Source organism: Sesamum indicum, linkage group LG6, assembly GCF_000512975.1.
Source record: "Sesamum indicum cultivar Zhongzhi No. 13 linkage group LG6, S_indicum_v1.0, whole genome shotgun sequence".
NCBI lineage: Eukaryota > Viridiplantae > Streptophyta > Magnoliopsida > Lamiales > Pedaliaceae > Sesamum > Sesamum indicum.
In genome coordinates, this window is record NC_026150.1 from 14,892,502 (window position 1) to 14,912,631 (window position 20,130).

Consider the following 20,130-nt stretch of genomic DNA (forward strand, 5'->3'; position numbering starts at 1 on the left):
GGGATTCCAAATTTTGTATGCTCGAGCGGGTTTCTTGTTGGAATTGTTGGGTGCTCAAGGCGAGTGTCTTCACGATATCTTCCAGAGGCATACCATTATTGGGATTGGCTTGAGGTGGTGGTGGTGGACTCTTTGAAAGTTTTGAGGTTGATTGTCATACCTCAAATTTGGGTGATCTCTCCATCCAGGGTTGTAGGTATTGAAAAATGGGTCATGTCTCCTTTGTTGTTGCCCAAAAAATCCACCAACGGCGTCAGCATGTTTGGTTGATTCTTCGTGAAGTGTAGGACAAGCGTCGGTGTAATGTCCCGAAGATGTACATATCCCACAAGTTTTGGCTTGTTGAATGCTTCCCCCTATAAATTTTTCAACAAGAGAAGTAAGTTTATCCAAACGTTCATCAAGAGAAGTACTTACCTCGTTTACCCTTTGTGGGGAGTTGTCGTTTCTATTACCGAATTGTTGATTATTAGCCGCCATGGTTGTGATTAGTTTGCGTGCTTCCGTAGGAGTTTTGTCATACAAAGCACCTCCACTAGCTGCATCCACCAAGCTTCTATTTGCCTCAGACAATCCTTCATAAAAATATTGAATTAGAAGATGGTCGGGAATTTGGTGATGAGGGCAACTCTCCACCAATTGTTTGAATCTTCCCCAATACTCATAGAAACTTTCACCAGAGAATTGGCGTATTCCACTTATTTCCTTTCGGATGTTTGTAGTCCTTGAAGCAGGGAAGTAGTTCTCAAGAAATAGTTTCTTGAGCTCGTTCCAACTAACAATAGATCCCGAAGGTAAGGAGTAGAGCCAATCCTTTGCTTTATCGCCCAATGAGAATGGAAAAACTCTTAGCTTGACTTGTTCTTCGGTGACTCCTTGAGGTCTCATGCCGGAACACACCACATGAAATTCTTTGAGGTGTTTGTGTGGGTCTTCACCTGCAAGGCCACGAAAAATGGGAAGTAAGTGGATGAGACCGGATTTAAGTTCAAAATCAACATCTAAATTAGGATATTCAATGCAGAGTGGTTGTTGATTTAAGTCAAGCGAAGTCATCTCTTTGATCGTTCGTTCGGGATTTTGGGCCATGACTTCGTCTTTAGAGTTGTTAGACGTGGACACGTCTAACTCAGAGTCTGCTGCTGGTTTGGAAGAAGTAGAAGCCTCTTCCTTGTGTTGCTTGGTTTCTTTTCGGAGTCTACGAGTAGTTTTCTCGATCTCTGGGTCAAATTTAAGTTCACCTGTACGAGAAGAACGCGGCATAAAACCAAGTAACTAGAAAAAGAAATTAATTTAAAGACACTAATCCCCGGCAACGGCGCCAAAATTTGATGAGTGTCGAAGTCCACCAAAAATAATTCCTACGAACACTTTTGTAGATGTGTGAGTAGGGTCGAATCCACAGAGATTGGTTTTAAATTAATTCCTTCAAAAACGAAAATAATTAGGGGGAGTTTTGATTGGAAGAAGAATAAAACTAAAAAGCTAATAAAATTAAAAAAAAGATAAATATAAGAGAAGAGTATTCCAGTTAAAGATAGGACCACACTTAATTCCACGGTTGATCATAGATGCAAAGATAACAATTATTCATGATAGATAAATTGGTTATGGCAATTGGTACGACCTAACGACCTCACCTTTCCTTACCTTGTGGATAGCCAAGGAACGTCCGTTGACTAAATCCCTAATCAGTAAACAACCTTGGGAACGTCCTCAAGATTTAATTTACCGACAGCATTAAGAACTAGAAAGGCCCAATTCTAACCAATAAATTCCTACGAGGATTTATTTAAGTTAGATTGTGCATTCCCCACAACATAATCGAAAACTTCTACATAATCAATTATGTTGTGTTACCACTAGTTATCGAACTAAACAAACAATTACGGATTTGAAAGTTCAATTGGCTAGGCAAATATTCTTGACAATAAATCAGATTATTTGTAATAAAAACACAGAGAACAACACAAATACCAATATGAATAAAAGTAGAAAGCACAAATTAGATCTCACAACCCGTTGGATTTAAGCATTCACCAAGTCTTCAACCGAAATAAGGGAATTAGCTAGACATGCTAATGGAAGAACGCATGAAAAGCAAAATAATATAAAAACGTAGAGAAATAGAAGAGTTCAAAAGTTCTCTTAAAGTGAATTACATCACCTATTTATAATAGCTAGATACCTAGTTCTACTAGGATTAGAAGTAGATTCCTAATTGAACTAAAAGACTTATAGAGATAAAATCCTAATCCTAGTTAAACTCTTCCTTCATCAGAGGTAGCCCAAGCAGCTCCAAACTCTTGCCAAAAATTGAGTTTGAGTCTTGTTTAAATTTCCATTTTGGTGCTTTTCTTCATTTTCCATTTCTTTTGTCCTAATGCTGCAAAATAATATTTAATTAGGAGCATTCGGTCACAAAATAGGCTAAAATATTATATAAAATAAGCATAAAATGCGATCCTATCACAAACGCTTGGGTCTATACCAACGATCGGGTCAAGTTTCGTCGAATTCTGAGAACGTTAAATATTTAGCTGTTTTGCACGGTTTTATTAAAGCAAATTTGTTCCCTTTTATACTAACTTGTAGTTATTATTACGCTTACCAAATTTACCATACAAATGCTTGGGTCTACACCTACGTATGGGTCAAGTTTTGACGAATTCTAAGAATGTTCAAAATGTAGCTGTTTTGCACATTTTATTAAAGCATGTTTGTTTTACTTTTATATTAACTTGTAGTTAATATTACGCTTAACAAATTTACCACGCAAATGCTTGGGTCTAAACTTATGTTTGGATCAAGTTTCGTCGAATTCTAAGAACGTTAAAAATTTGGTTGTGTTACACGATTTTATTAAAGTAAGTTTGTTTTTCTTTAATACTAACTTGTAGTTATTATTGCGCTTAGCAAATTTACCATACATATGCTTGGGTTTAGACCAACGTATGGGTCAAGCTTCGTCGAATTTTGAGGACGTGCATAATTTAGCTATTTTGCACGGATTCAGTAAAGCAAGTTTGTTTTCCCTTTTATACTAACTTGTAGTTATTTTTATGCTTAGCAAGTTTACTACATAAATGCTTGCGTCTAGACCTACGGTTGGGTCAAGTTTTTTGGAATTTTGAGATTGTTTAAAATTTAACTGTTTTAAAAGCAAGTTTGTTTCCCTTTTTATACTAACTTGTAATTATTATTACGCTTTGCAAATTTACCACATAGATGCTTGGGTCTAAACCTACGTTTGGGTCAAGTTTCGTCGAATTCTAAGAACGTTCAAAGTTTAGCTATTTGGCACGGTTTTATCAATCCAAGTTTGTTTTTGTTTTATACTAACTTGTAGTTATTATTTCGCTTAGCAAATTTACCATACAAGTGCTTGGATCTGGACCAACCTTTGGGTCAAGTTTCATGAAATTCTAAAAAAGATCAAAATTTAGCTGTTTCGCATGATTTTATTAAAGAATGTTTGTTTCCCTGTTATACTAACTTGTAGTTGTTATTACGCTTAGCAAATTTACGACACAAATGCTTGAGTCAAGACAAATATTTGGGTCAATTGTCGTCGAACTCTTAAAACGTTCAAAATTTAGCTGTTTTACACGGTCTTATTAAAGTAAGTTTCTTTTCCTTTTATACTAACTTGTAGTTAGTATTACGCTTAACAAATTTACCATACAAATGCTTGGGTCTACCCCAATGTTTCGGGTCAAGTTTCATCGAATTCTGAGAACGTTAAAAATTTAGATGTTTTGCATGATTTTAGTAAAGAAAGTTTGTTTTCCCTTGTAGATATTATTACGCTTACAAGTTTACCACACAAATGCTTGGGTCTAGATAAATATTTGGGTCAAGTTTCATCGAATTCTGAGAACGTTCAAAATTTAGTTGTTTTAAACGGTTTTTGTAAAGCAAGTTTGTTTTTCGTTATCTACTAACTTGTAGTTATTATTACGCTTAGCAAGTCTACCGCATAAATGCTTAGGTCTAGACCTACGTTTGGGTCTAGTTTCGTTGAATTCTGAAAACGTTCAAAATTTAGCTGTTTTGCACGATTTTATTAAAGCAAGTTTGTTTCCCTTTTATACTAACTTGTAGTTATTATTACATTTAGCAAATTTAAGACCCAAATTCTTGGGTCTAGACCAACGTTTGGGTTAAGTTTCGTCGAATTCTTAGAACGTTCAAAATTTAGATGTTTTGCACGGTTTTTTTAAAGCAAGTTTGTTTTCATTTTATACTAACTTGTAGTTATTATTACATTTAGCAAATTTTCCATATAAATGCTTCGGTCTAGACCAACTTCTGGGTCAAGTTTTGTGGAATTCTGAGAAAGTTCAAAATTTAGCTGTTTTGCAGGGTTTTATTGAAGCAAGTTTTTTTTTCCTTTTATACTAACTTGTAGTTATTATTACGCTTAGCAAATTTACCACACAAATGCTTGGGTCTGGACAAATATTTGGATCAAGTGTCGTCGAACTCTGAAAACGGTCAAAATTTAGCTATTTTACACTGGCTTATTAAAGTTAGTTTCTTTTCCTTTTATACTAACTTGAATTTATTGTTACGCTTAGCAAATTTACCATACACATGCTTGGGTCTACCCCAATGTTTGTCTCCAGTTTCATCCAATTCTGAAAACGTTCAAAATTTAGCTATTTTGCACGGTTTCAGTAAAGCAAGTTTGTTTTTCCTTTTTATACTAATTTGTTGTTATTATTACGTTTAGCAAATTTACCACACCAATTCTTAGGTATAGACCTACGTTTGGGTCAAGTTTCGTCGAATTCTGAGAACGATCAAAATTTAGATGTTCTGCATGATTTTTTTAAAGCAAGTTTGTTTCCGTTTTATACTAACTTGTAGTTATTATTACGTTTAGCAAATTTACCACACAAATTCTTAGGTCTAGTCCTACGTATGGGTCAAGTTTAATCGAGTTCTGACAAAGTTCAAAATTTAGCTGTTTTACACAGTTTTATTAAAGAAAGTTTGTTTCCCTTTTATTAAAGAAATTTTCCATACAAAGGCTTGGGTCTAGACCAACTTTTGGGTCAAGTTTCGTGGAATTTTGAGAACGTTTAAAATTTAGTTGTTTTCAACGGTTTTATTAATGCAAGTTTGTTTCCCTTTTATACTAAGTTGTAGTTATTATTACGCTTAACAAGTTTACCACACAAATGCTTGGGTCTAGACCTACATTTGGGTCAAGATTTGTCGAATTCAGATAACGTTCAAAATGTAGTTATTTTTGCATGATGTTATTAAAGAAAGTTTGTTTTCCTTTTATACGAACTTGTAGTTATTATTACATTTAGCAAATTTACCACACAAATGCTTCTGTCTAGACAAATATTTGGGTCAACTGTCGTCGAACTTTGAAAACGTTCAAAATTTAGCTGTTTTACACGGTCTTGTTAAAGTTAGTTTTTTTTCCTTTTATACTAACTTGTAGTTATTGTTACGCTTAGCAAATTTACCATACACATGCTTAGGTCTATCCCAATGTTTGTCTCAAATTTCGTCGAATTCTGAGAACATTCAAAATTTAGCTATTTTGCACGATTTTAGTAAAGCAAGTTTGTTTTCCCTTTTATACTAACTTGTAGTTATTATTACGTTTAGCATGTTTACCACATAAATTCTTGGTTCTAGACCTACCTTTGGGTCAAGTTTCATCGAATTTTGAGAACGATTAAAATTTAGCTGTTTTGCACGGTTTTATTAAAGCAAGTTTATTTCCTTTTGATACTAATTTGTAGTTATTATTACACTTACCAAATTTACCACACAAATGGATGGGTCTACACCTACGTTTGGGTCATGTTTCGATGAATTCTAACTATGTTCAAAATGTAGTTGTTTTGCACGTTTTATTGAATCAAGTTTGTTTCCTTTTTATACTAACTTATTGTTATTATTACGTTTAGCAAATTTACCACACAAATTCTTTGGTCTAGACAGGTTTGGGTCAAGTTTCGTTGAATTCTGAGCACATTCAAAATTTAGATGTTTTGCACGATTTTTTAAAGCAAGTTTGTTTCCATTTTACACTGACTTGTAGTTATTACTATGCTTAGCAAATTCACCACACAAAGGTTTGGGTCTAGACCTACGTTTGGCTCAATTTTCGACAAATTCTAAAAACGTTCAAAATTTAGCTGTTTTGCACGGTTTTATTGAAACAAGTTTGTTTCCCTTTTTACTAACTTGTAGTTATTAATACTCTTAGCAAATTTACCACACAAATGCTTGGTTTAGAGCAACGTTCAGGTCAAGTTTCGTCAAATACTGAAAACGTTGAAAATTTAGCTGTTTTGCACGGTTTTATTAAAAAAAGTTTGTTTCCCTCTTATACTAGTTATTATTACGCATAGCAAATTTATCACACAAATGCTTGGGTCTAGACCTACGTTTGGGTTATGTTTCGTCGAATCCTGAAAACGTTCAAAATTTAGCTGTTTTGCACGGTCTTATTAAAGTAATTTTGTTTCACTTTTATACTAACGTGTAGGTATTATTACAGTTAGCAAATTTACCATGCAAACGCTTGAGTCTAGACCAACGATCGGGTCATGTTTCGTCAAATTCTAATAACGCTCAAAATTTAGCTGTTTTTTGCATGATTTATTAAAACAAGTTTGTTTCCCTATTATAATAACTTGTAGTTTTTATTCGCTTACCAAATTTGCCACACAATTGCTTAGGTCTAGACCTATATTTGGATCAAGTTTTGTCGAATTAAGAATGTTTAAAATTTAGGTATTTTGCAAGGTTTTAGTAAAGCAAGTTTGTTCCCTTTCGTACTAACTTGTAGTTATTATTATGCTTACCATATTTACCACACAAATGCTAGGATCTAGACCAACGTTTGGGTCATGTTTTGTCGAATTCTGAGAATGTTCAAAATTTAGCTGTTTTGTATGGTCTTATTAAAAACAAGTTTGTTTCCCTTTTATACTAACTTGTAGTTATTATTACGCTTAGCAAATTCACCACACAAAGGTTTGGGTCTAGACCTATGTTTGGCTCAAATTTCGACGAATTCTAAGAACATTCAAAATTTAGCTGTTATGCACGGTTTTATTAATGAAAGTTTGTTTCTCTTTTATACTAGTTATTATTACGCTTAGAAAATTTACCACAGAAATGCTTGGATCTAGACCTACGTTTGGGTCATGTTTCGTCGAATTCTGAGAATGTTCAAAATTTAGTTGTTTTGCACGATCTTATTAAAGCAAGTTGGTTTCCATTTTATACTAACTTGTAGGTATTATTACAGTTAGCAAATTTACCACGCAAACGCTTGGGTCTAGACCAACGATCGGGTCTAAACCAACGTTCAAAATTTAGCTATTTTGCACGATTTATTAGAACAAGTTTGTTTCCCTGTTATAGTATTTTTGTAGTTGTTATTCATTTAATAAATTTACCACACAAATGATTAGGTTTAGACCTATATTTGGGTCAAGTTTCGTCTAATTCTGAGAACGTTCAAAATTTAGCTGTTTTGCATGATTTTATCAAAATAAGTTTGTTCCCTTTTATACTAACTTGTAGTATTATTATGCTTAGCAAATTTACCACACAAATATTGGGGTCTAGATCTACGTTTGGGTAAAGTTTTTGTCGAATTCTCAGAATGTTCAAAATTTAGCTGTTTTGCACGGTCTTATTAAAGCAATTTTGTTTCGCTTTTATATTAACTTTTAGTATTATTACAGTTAGCAAATTTACCACGCAAACGCTTGGGTCTATACCAACGATCGGGTCAAGTTTCGTCGAATTCTGAGAACGTTCAAAATTTAGTTGTTTTGCACGGTTTTATTAAAGCAAATTTGTTCCCTTTTATACTAACTTGTAGTTATTATTACTCTTAGCAAATTTACCACACAAATGCCTGGGTCTAGACTTACGTTTGGATCAAGTTTCGTCGAATTCTATGAACGTTAAAAATTTGGTTGTGCTACACGATTTTATTAAAGTTTATTTTCCTTTTATACTAACTTGTAGTTATTATTGCGCTTAGCAAATTTACCATACAAATGCTTGGGTCTAGACCACATTTGGGTCAAGTTTCGTCGAATTTTGAAAACGTTCATAATTTAGCTATTTTGCACGGTTTTAGTAAAGCAAGTTTGTTTTCCCTTTTATACTAACTTGTAGTTATTATTATGCTTAGCAAGTTTACTACATAAATGATTGCGTCTAGACCTACGTTTGGGTCAAGTTTTGTAGAATTCTGAGATTGTTTAAAATTTAGCTGTTTTGCATGTTTTTATAAAAGAAAGTTTGTTTCCCTTTTATACTAACTTGTAGTTATTATTACGCTTTGCAAATTTACCACACAGATGCTTGGGTCTAGACCTACGTTTGGGTCAAGTTTCGTCGAATTCTGAGAACATTCAAAGTTTTGCAATTTGGCACAGTTTTATCAATCCAAGTCTGGTTTCGTTTTATACTAACTTGTAGTTATTATTTCGCTTAACAAATTTACCATACAAATTCTTGGATCTAGACCAACGTTTGGGTCAAGTTTCGTGAAATTCTAAAAAAGACCAAAATTTAGCTTTTTCGCACGGTTTTATTAAAGCAAGCTTGTTTTCCTGTTATACTAACTTTTAGTTGTTATTGCGCTTAGCAAATTTACCACACAAATGCTTAGGTCTAGACCAACATTTGGGTCAAGTTTCGTCGAGTTCTGAGAACGTTCAAAATTAAGCTGTGTTACACGGTTTTATTAAAGCAAGTTTGTTTCCCTTTTATACTAACTTGTAGTTATTATTATGCTTACCAAATTTTCCATACAAATGCTTGGGTCAAGACCAACTTTTGGGTCAAGTTTCGTGGAATTCTGAGAAAGTTCAAAATTTAGCTGTTTTGCACGTTTTATTAAAGCAAGTTTATTTTTCCTTTTATACTAACTTGTAGTTATTATTACGCTTAGTTAATTGTCCACACAAATGCTTGGATGTAGACCTACGTTTAGATCGAGTTTCATCGAATTTTGAGAACGTTCAAAATTTAGCTGTTTTTCACGGTTTATTAATGCAAATTTGTTTCCCTTTCATTCTAACTTGTAGTTTTTATTGCGCTTATCAAATTTACCATGCAAATACTTGGATCTAGACCTACGTTTGGGTCAAGATTTGTCGAATACTGAGAACGTTCAAAATTTAGCTGTTTTTGCACGGTTTTATTAATGCAAGTTTGTTTCCCTTTTATACGAACTTGTAGTTATTATTACGCTTACCAAGTTTACCACATAAATGCTTGCGTCGAGACCTACGTTACGGTCAAGTTTCGTCGAATTCTGAGAAACGTTCAAAATTTACCTGTTTTGCACGGTTTTATTAAAGCAAGTTTGTTTGCCTTTTATACTAATTTGTAGTTATTATTACGCTTACCAAATTACCACACAAATGCTTGGATCTACACCTACGGTTGGGTCAAGTTTCGACGAATTCTAAGTACGTTCAAAATGTAGCTGTTTTGCACGTTTTATTAATGCAGGTTTGTTTCCCTTTTATACTAACTTGTAGTTATTATTAGATTTACCAAATTTTCCACACAAATTCTTGGGTCTAGACCAACGTTTAGGTCAAGTTTCGGCGAATTCTGAGAACGTTCAACCTTCAAATGTTTTGCACGGTTTTTTTGAAGCATGTTTGTTTACGTTTTATACTAACTTGTAGTTATTATTACGTTTAGCAAATTTACCACATGAACGCTTGTGTCTAGACCTACATTTGGGTCAAGGTTCGTCGAATTCTATGAACGTTCAAAATTTAGGTGTTTTACATGGTTTTACTAAAGCAAGTTTGTTTCCGTTTTATATACTAACTTATAGTTATTATTACGGTTAGCAAATTTTCCATACAAATGCTTAGGTCTAGACCAACTTTTGGGTGAAATTTCGTGGAATTCTGAGAAAGTTCAAAAATTAGCTGTTTTGCACGAATTTATTAAAGCTAGTTTGTTTTTCCTTTTATACTAACTTGTAGTTATCATTAAGCTAAGTAAATTTACCACACAAATGCATGGATCTAGACCTACGTTTAGGTCAAGTTTCGTCGAATTTTGATAACGTTTAAAATTTAGCTGTTTTTCACGGTTTTATGAATGCAAGTTTGCTTTCCTTTTATACTAACATGTAGATATTATTACGCTTATCAAACTTACCACACAAATGCTTGGGTCTAGACCAACGTTTGGGTCAAAATTTGTTGAATTCTAAGAACGTTCAAAATTTAGCTGTTTTTTCACGGTTTTATTGAAGCAAGTTTGTTTCTCTTTTATATGAACTTGTAGTTATTATTACGTTTAGAAAATTTACCACACAAATGTTTGGGTCTTGACAAATATTTTTAGGTCTAGTGTCGTCGAGTTCTGAGAACGTTCAATATTTTTAGGTCAACTTGTAGATATTATTTCGCATAGCAAATTTACCCCACAAATGCTTGGGTCTAGACCAACATTTGGGTCAAGTTTCGTCGAATTTTGAAAACGTTCAATATTTAGTTGTTTTGTATAGTCTTATTAAAGCAAGTTTGTTTCCCATTTATACTAACTTGTAGTTATTTTTACGCTTAACAAATTTACCATAGAAATGCTTGGGTCTACCCCAATGTTTCGGTCAAGTTTCGTCGAATTCTGAGAACGTTCAAAATTTAGTTGTTTTGCACAGTTTTAGTGAAGCAAGTTTGTTTTTTCCTTTTATACTAACTTGTAGTTATTATTATGCTTAGCAAGTTTACAACATAAATGCTTGTGTCTAAACCTACGTTTGGATCAAGTTCGTCGAATTATGAGAACGTTCAAAATTTTAGTTGTTTTGCACGGTTTTATTAAAGCAAGTTTATTTGCCTCTTATATTAACTTGTAGTTATTATTACGCTTACCAAATTTACCAAACGAATGATTGGGTCTAGACCTATGTTAAGGTCAAGTTTCGTCGAATTCTGTGAATGTTCAAAATTTAGCTATTTTGCACACTCTTATTAAAGCAAGTTTCATTTCCCTTTTATACTAACTGGTAGTTATTATTACGCTGAGCAAATTTACAACATAAATGCTTGGATTTTGACAAATATTTGTGTCAAGTGTCGTCGAACTCTGAAAATGTTCAAAATTTAGCTGTTTTACACGTTCTTATTAAATTAAGTTTGTTTTTCTTTTATTCTAACTTCTAGTTATTATTACGCTTAGCAAATCTACAATGCAAATGCTTGGATCTTGACAAATATTTGTGTCAAGTGTCGTCGAACTCTGAAAATGTTCAAAAATTTTGTTGTTTTACACGGTCTTATTAAATTAAGTTTGTTTTTCTTTTATACTAACTTCTAGTTGTTATTACGCTTAGCCAATCTACCATGCAAATGCTTGGGTCTAGACATACATTTCGATAAAGCTTCGTCGAATTTTGAGAACGTTCAAAATTTAGTTGTTTTGCACGGTTTTATTAAATCAAGTTTGTTTCCCTTTTATACTAATTTGTAGTTATTATTACAATTACCAAATTTACCACACAAATGCTTGGGTCTACATCTACATTTGGGTCATGTTTCGACGAATTCTAAACACGTTCAAAATGTAGTTGTTTTGCACATTTTATTAAAGCAGGTTTGTTTTCCTAATATACTAACTTGTAGTTATTATTACGTTTAGAAAATTTACCACACAAATTCTTGGGTGTAAACCAATGTTTGGTTCAAGTTTCGTCGAATTCTGAGAACGTTCCAAATTTAGATGTTCTGCACGGTTTTTTTCAAGCAAGTTTAATTCTGTTTTATAGTAACTTGTAGTTATTATTACATTTAGCAAATTTTCCACACAAATGCTTGGGTCTAGACCAACGTTTGGGTCAAGTTTCGTCGAATTCTGAGAACGTTCAAAATTTAGCTGTTTTATCCGATTTTATTAAAGCAAGTTTATTTCCCTTTTATTCTAACATGTAGATATTATTACGCGTAGCAAATTTTTCCAACAAATGCTTGGGTCTAGACCAATGTTTGGATCGAGTTTCGTCGAATTCTGAGAACGTTCAAAATTTAGCTGTTTTACACGGTTTTATTAAAGCAAGTATGTTTCCCTTTTATACTAACTTGTAGGTATTATTACGCTTATCAAATTTACCACACAAATTCTTGGGTCTAGACCTACGTTTGGGTCAACATTTGTCGAATTCTGAGAACGTTCAAAATTTAGCTATTTTTGCACGATTTTATTAAAGCACGTTTGTTTTTCCTTTTATGCTAACTTGTAGTTATTATTACGCTTAGTAAATTTACCACACAAATGCTTGGGTCTAGACCTACGTTTAGGTCAAGTTTCGTCGAATTCTTAGAACGTTTATCATTTAGTTGTTTTTCACGATTTTATTAATGCAAGTTTGTTTCTCTTTTATACTAACTTGTAGTTATTATTACGCTTATCAAATTTACCACACAAATGCTTGGGCCTAGACCTACGTTTGGGTCAAGATTTGTCGAATTCTGAGAACATTCAAAATATAGCTGTTTTTGCACGGTTTTATTGAAGCAAGTTTGTTTCCCTTTTATACGAACTTGTAGTGATTACTACCCTTATAAAATTTGCCATGCAAATGCTAGGATTTAGACCAATGTTGGGGTCAAGTTTCGTCGAATTCTGAGAAACGTTCAAAATTTAGCTGTTTTGCACGGTTTTAGTAAAGCAAGTTTGTTTTTCCTTTTATACTAACTTGTACTTATTATTACGCTTTGCAAGTTTACCACATAAATGCTTGGGTCTAGACATACGTTTGGGTAAAGTTTCGTCGAATTCTGAGAACGTTCCAAATTTAGATGTTTTGCACGATTTTTTTAAAGCAAGTTTGTTTCTATTTTATACTATCTTGTAGCTATTATTATGTTTAGCAAATTTACCACGCAAATGCTTAGGTCTAGACCTACGTTTGGGTCAAATATCATCGAATTCTAAGAACATTCAAAATTTAGCTGTTTTACGCGATTTTATTAAAGTAAGTTTGTTTTCCTTTCATACTAACTCTTAGTTATTATTATGCTTAGCAAATATACCATGCAAATGCTTGGGTCTAAACCAATGTTTTGGTTAAGTTTCGTCGAATTCTGAGAACGTTCAAAATTTAGATGCTTTGCACGGTTTTAGTAAAGCAAGTTTGTTTTCCCTTTTATACTAACTTGTAGTTATTATTACGCTTTGCAAGTTTACCACATAAATGCTTGGGTCTAGACATACGTTTGGGTAAAGTTTCGTCGAATTCTAACAATATTCACAATTTAGATGTTTTGCACGCTTTTATTAAACCAAGTTTGTTTCCCTTTTATACTAACTTGTAGTTAATATTACGCTTACTAAATTTATCACAAAACTGCTTGGGTCTACACCTACGTTTGGGTCAAGTTTCGAGTAATTATAAGTACGTTCAAAATGTAGCTGTTTTGAAAGTTTTATTAAAAGCAAGTTTGTTTTTCTTTTATACTGACTTGGAGTTATTATTTCGTTTAGCAAATTCACCACACTAATTCTTGGGTCTAGACCAACGTTTGGGTCAAGTTTCGTTGATTTCTGAGAAAGCTTAAATTTTAGCTGTTTCGCACGGTTTTATTAAAGCAAGTTTGGTTTTCCTTTTATACTAACTTATAGCTATTATTACGTTTACCAAATTTACGACACAAATGCTTGGGTATAGACCTACGTTTGGATCAAGTTTCGTCGAATTCTGAGAACGTTCAAAATTTAGCTGTTTTACCCGGTTTTATTAAAGCAAGAATGCTTGCCTTTTACACTAACTTGTAGTTATTATTACGCTTAGCAAATTTTCCATGCAAATGCTTGGGTCTAGACTAACTTTTAGGCCAAGTTTCGTGGAATTCTGAGAAAGTTCAAAATTTAGCTGTTTTGCACGATTTATTAAGGCCAGTTTGTTTTTTGTTTTATACTAACTTGTAGTTATTATTACACTTAGTAAATTTACCACACAAATGCTTGGGCTAGACCTACGTTTAGGTCATGTTTCGTCGAATTCTGTGAACGTTTCAAATTTTAGCCGTTTTTCATGGTTTTAGTAATGCAAGTTTGTTTCCCTTTTATACTAACTCATAGTTATTAATCGCATATCAAATTTACCACACAAATGCTTGGGTCTAGACCTACGTTTGGGTCAACATTTATCGAATTCTTAGAACGTTCAAAATTTAGCAATTTTTACACGGTTTTAGTAAAGCAAGTTTGTGTTCCCTTTTATACTAACTTGTAGTTATTTTTACGCTTAATAAATTTACCACACCAATGCTTGAGTCTAGACAAATATTTGGGTCAAGTGTCGTCGAACTCTAAAAACGTTTAACATTTAGCTGTTTTACATGGTCTTAATAAAGTAAGTTTTTTTCCTTTTATACTAACTTCTAGTTATTATTATGCTTACACAATTTACCAAGCAAATGCTTGTGTCTAGATCAATGTTTGGGTAAAGATTTGTCGAATCCTGAGAACGTTCAAAATTTAGTTGTTTTGCACGGTTTTAGTAAACAAGTTTGTTTTTTCTTTTATACTAACTTGCAGTTATTATTACGTTTAGCATGTTTACCACATAAATACTTGGGTCTAGACCTGCGTTTGGTCAAGTTTCGTCGAATCCTGAGAACGTTCAAAATTTAGCTGTTTTACACGGTTTTATTAAAGCAAGTTTGTTTCCCTTTTATACTAACTTGTAGTTGTTATTACGCTTATCAAACTTACCATATAACTGCTTGGGTCTAGACCTACGTTTGGGTCAACATTTGTCGAATTCTGAGAACGTTCAAACTTTAGCTATTTTTGTACGATTTTATTAAAGCAAGTTTGTTTTTCCTTTTATACTAACTTGTAGTTATTATTTCGCTTAGTAAATTTACCACACAAATGCTTGGGTGTAGACCTACGTTTATGTCAAGTTTCGTCGAATTCTGAGAACGTCTAAAACTTAGCTGTTTTTCATGGTTTGTTAATGCAAGTTTGTTTCTCTTTTATACTAACTTGTAGTTATTATTACGCTTATCAAATTTACCACACAAATGCTTGGGTATAGACCTACGTTGGGGTCAAGATTTGTTGAATTCAGAGAACGTTCAAAATATAGCTGTTTTTGCACGGTTTTATTAATGCAAGTCTGTTTCCCATTTATACGAACTTGTAGTTATTATTACACTTAGCAAATTTACCTCACAAATGCTTGGGTCTAGGCAAATATTTGGGTCAATTGTCGTTGAACTATGAAAACGTTCAAAATTTAGTTGTTTTACATGATCTTATTAAAGTAAGTTTGTTTTCCTTTCACACTAACTTGTAGTTATTATTACGCTTAGCAAACTTACCATGCAAATGCTTGGGTCTAGACCAATGTTTGGGTCAAGTTTCGTCGAATTCTGAGAGTGTTCAAAATTTAGCTGTTTTGCACAGTTTTAGAAAAGCAAGTTTGTTTTCCCTTTAATACTAACTTGTAGTTACTATTTCGCTTTGTAAATTTACCACACAAATGCTTGGGTGTAGACCTACGTTTAGGTTAAGTTTCGTTGAATTCTGAGAACGTCGAAAATTTAGCTGTTTTTCACGGTTTATTAATGCAAGTTTGTTTCTCTTTTATACTAACTTGTAGTTATTATTACGCTTACCAAATTTACCATACAAATGCTTGGGTCTAGACCTACGTTGGGGTCAAGATTTATCGAATTATGAGAACGTTCAAAATATGGCTGTTTTTGCACGGTTTTATTAAAGCAAGTTTGTTTCCATTTATACGAACTTGTAGTTATTATTACGCTTAGCAAATTTACCTCACAAATGCTTGGGTATAGACCTATGTTTAGGTCAAGTTTCAAATTTACCTACGCTTATCGAATTTTGTGAACGTTTAAAATTTAGATGTTTTTCACGGTTTTAATAATGCATGTTTGTTTTCCTTTTGTACTAACTTGTAGTTATTATTACGCTTATTAAATTTACCACACAAATGCTTGGGTCCCAATGTATAGGTCCAGATTTGTCGAATTCAGAGAACATTCAAAATATAGTTGTTTTTGTACGGTTTTATTAAACCAAGTTTATTTTGCTTTTATACGAATTTGTAGTTATTATTATGCTTAGCAAATTTACCACACAAATGCTTGGGTCTAGACAAATATTTGGGTCAAGTTTCGTCGAGCTCTGAAAATGCTCCAATTTCTCTGTTTTACACGGTCTAATTAAAATAAGTTTCATTTCCTTTTATACAAACTTGCAGTTATTATTACGCTTAGCAAATTTACCATACAAATGCTTGGGTCTAGACCAATGTTTGGGACAAGTTTCGTCGAATTCTGAGAACGTTCAAAATTTAGCTGTTTTGCACGGTTTTATTAAAGCAAGTTTCTTTTACCTTTTATACTAACTTGTAGTTATTATTACGTTTAGCAAATTTACCACAGAAATGGTTTGGTCTAGATCTACGTTTGGATCAAGTTTCGTCGAATTATGAGAACATTCAAAATTTAACTGTTTTGCACGGTTTTATTAAAGCAAGTTTGTTTACCTTTTATACTAACTTGTAGTTATTATTACACTTATCAAATTTACCACACAAATTCTTGGGTCTACACCTACGATTGGGTCAAGTTTCGACGAATTCTAAGTATGTTCAAAATGTAGCTGTTTTGCACAATTTATTAAAGCAAGTTTGTTTCCCTTTTATACTAACTTGTAGTAATTATTACATTTAGCAAATTTACCACACAAATTCTTGGATCTAGACTAACGTTTGGGTCAAGTTTCGTCGAATTCTGAGAACGTTCAAAATTTGGATGTTTTGCACGGTTTTTTTAAAGCAAGTTTGTTTCCATTTTATAGTAACTAGTAGTTATTTTTATGTTTAGCAAATTTACCACACAAATACTTGGGACTGAACCTACGTTTGGATCAAGTTTCGTCAAATTCTCAGAACGTTCAAAATTAAGTTGTTTTAAACGGTTTTATTAAAGTAAATTTGTTTCCCTTTTATACTAACTTGTAGTTGTTATTACGCTTATCAAACTTACCATATAACTGCTTGAATCTAGACCTACGTTTGGGTCAACATTTGTCGAATTCTGAGAACGTTCAAACTTTAGCTATTTTTGCACGATTTTATTAAAGCAAGTCTGTTTTTCATTTTATACTAACTTGTAGTTATTATTACATTTAGTAAATTTACCACACAAATGCTTGGATCTAGACCTATGTTAAGGTCAAGTTTCGTCGAATTTTGAGAAAGTTTAAAATTTAGCTGTTTTTCACGGTTTTATTAATGCAAGTTTGTTTCCCTTTTATTCTAACTTGTAGTTGTTATCACCCTTATCAAATTCACCATGCAAATGCTTGGGTCTAGACCTACGTTAGGGTCAACATTTGTCGAATTATGAGAACTTTCAAAATTTAGCTGTTTTTGCGCGGTTTTATTGAAGCAGGTTTGTTTTCCTTTTATACAACTTGTAGTTATTATTACGCTTAGCAAATTTACCACCTAAATGCTTGGGTCTACACAAATATTTGGGTCAAGTGTCGTCAAACTCTGAAAACATTCAAAATTTAGTTGTATTACACGGTCTTATTAAAGTAAGTTTCTTTTCCTTTTATACTGACTGGAAGTTATGATTACGCTTAGCAAACTTACCATGCAAATGCTTGGGTCTAGACCATTGTTTGAGTCAAGTTTCATCGAATTCTGAGAACGTTTAAAATTTTATTTGTTTTGCAAGGTTTTAGAAAAGAAAGTTTGTTTTCCCTTTTATACTAACTTGTAGTTATTATTACGCTTAGCAAGTTTACCACATAAATGCGTGGGTCTAGACCTACGTTTGGGTAAAGTCTCGTCGAATTCTGAGAACGTTCAATATTTAGCTGTTTTGCACGGTTTTTATTAAAGCAAGTTTGTTTCCCTTTTATACTAACTTGTAGTTATTATTACGCTTAGCAAATTTACCACACAAATGATTGGGTCTAGACAAATATTTGGGTCAAGTGTCGTCGAACTCTAAAAACGTTCAAAATTTAGCAGTTTTTCACGGTATTAAGTTTGTTTTCCATTTATACTAACTTGTAGTTATTATTACGCTTAGCAAACTTACAATGCAAATGCTTGGGTCTAGACCAATGTTTGGGTCAAGTTTCGTCGAATTCTGAGAGCGTTCAAAATTTAGCTGTTTTGCACTGTTTTAGTAAAGCAAGTTTGTTTTCCATTTTATACTAACTTGTAGTTATTATTGCGCTTAGCAAGTTTACCACATAAATGCTTGGGTCTAGACCTATGTTAGGGTCAAGTTTCCTCGAATTTTTAGAACGTTCAAAATTTAGCTGTTTTGCACGATTTTATTAAAGCAAGTTTGTTTTCCATTTATACTAACTTGTAGTTATTATTACGCTTACCAAATTTGCCACACAAATGCTTGGGTCTGCACCTACGTTTGGGTCAAGTTTCGACGAATTCTAAGTACGTTCAAAATGTAGCTGTTTTGTACATTTTATTAAAGTAAGTTTGTTTCTCTTTTATTCTAATTTCTAGCTATTATTCCATTTAGCAAATTTATAACACAAATTCTTGGGTCTAGACCAACGTTCGGGTCAAGTTTCGTCGAATTCTGGAAACGTTAAACCTTTTGCACGGTTTTTTTTTAAGCATGTTTGTTTTCATTTTATACTAAATTGTTGTTATTATTACGCTTAGCAAGTTTACCACATAAATACTTGGGTCTAGACCTACGTTTGGGTCAAGTCTCGTCGAATTCTGAGAACATTCAAAATTTAGCTGTTTTGCACGGTTTTATTAAAGCAAGTTTGTTTCCCTTTTATACTAACTTGTAGTTATTGTTACGTTTAGCAAATTTACCATGCAAATGCTTGGCTCTAGACAAATATTTGGGTCAAGTGTCGTCGAAGTCTAAAAACGTTCAAAATTTAGCCGTTTTACACGGTCTTATTAAAGTAAGTTTGTTTTTGTTTAATACTAACTTGTAGTTATTATTATGCTTAGCAAACTTACCGTCCAAATGCTTGGGTCTAGACTAATGTTTGGATCATGTTTCGTCGAATTTGGAGAGCGTTCAAAATTTAGGTGTTTTTCAAAGTTTGAATAAAGAAGTTTGTTTTCCCTTTTATACTAACTTGTAGTTATTATTATGCTTAGCAAGTTTACCACATAAATGCTTGGGTCTAGACCTACGTTACGGTCATGTGTCGTCGCATTTTGAGAACGTTTAAAATTTAACTGTTCTGCACGGTTTTATTAAACCAAGTTCGTTTTTCTTTTATACTAACTTATAGTTATTATTACGCTTACCAAATTTAGCACACAAATGCTTAGGTCTACACCTACGTTTGGGTCAAGTTTCAACGAATTCTAAGTATGTTCAAAATGTAGCTGTTTTGCACATTTTATTAAAGCAACCTTGTTTCCCTTTTATACTAACTTGTAGTTATTATTACATTTAGCAAATTTACGTCACAAATTCTTGGGTCTAGACCAACATATGGGTCAAGTTTCATCGAATTCTGAGAACGTTAAACCTTTAGATGTTTTGCAACATTTTTTTGAAGCATGTTTGTTTCCATTTTGTACTAACTTCTAGTTATTATTACGTTTAGCAAATTTGCCACACAAACGCTTGGGTCCAGACCTACACTTGGGTCAAGTTTCGTCGAATTCTGAGAACGTTCAAAATTTCCCTTTTATACTAACTTGTAGTTATTATTACGCTTACCAAATTTTCCATACAAATGCTTAGGTCTAGACCAACTTTTGGGTTAAGTTTCATGGAATTCTGAGAAAGTTCAAAATTTAGCTGTTTTGCACGGTTTTATTAAAGTAAGTTTGTTTTCCTTTTATACAAACTTGTAATTATTATTATGCTTAAATTTATCACACAAATGCTTGGATGTAGACCTACGTTTAGGTCAAGTATCGTCGAATTTTGAGAACGTTTAAACTTTAGGTGTTTTTCACGGTTTTATTAATGCAAGTTTGTTTCCCTTTTACATTAACTTGTAGTTATTATTACGCCTATCAAATTTACCACACAAATGCCTGGGTCTAGACCTACATTCGGGTCAAGATTTGTCGAATTCTGAGAACATTCA

The 20,130-nt window shown here is 32.9% G+C and overlaps 1 protein-coding gene across 1 annotated transcript; it reads right to left on the reverse strand.

Annotated features, from left to right (window-relative positions):
• Window positions 70–1,234, reverse strand: LOC110012093. Its single transcript, XM_020694203.1, has one exon. It carries the CDS (start codon window positions 1,087–1,089, stop codon window positions 70–72), a length of 1,020 nt encoding a protein of 339 aa, XP_020549862.1. The 5' UTR covers window positions 1,090–1,234.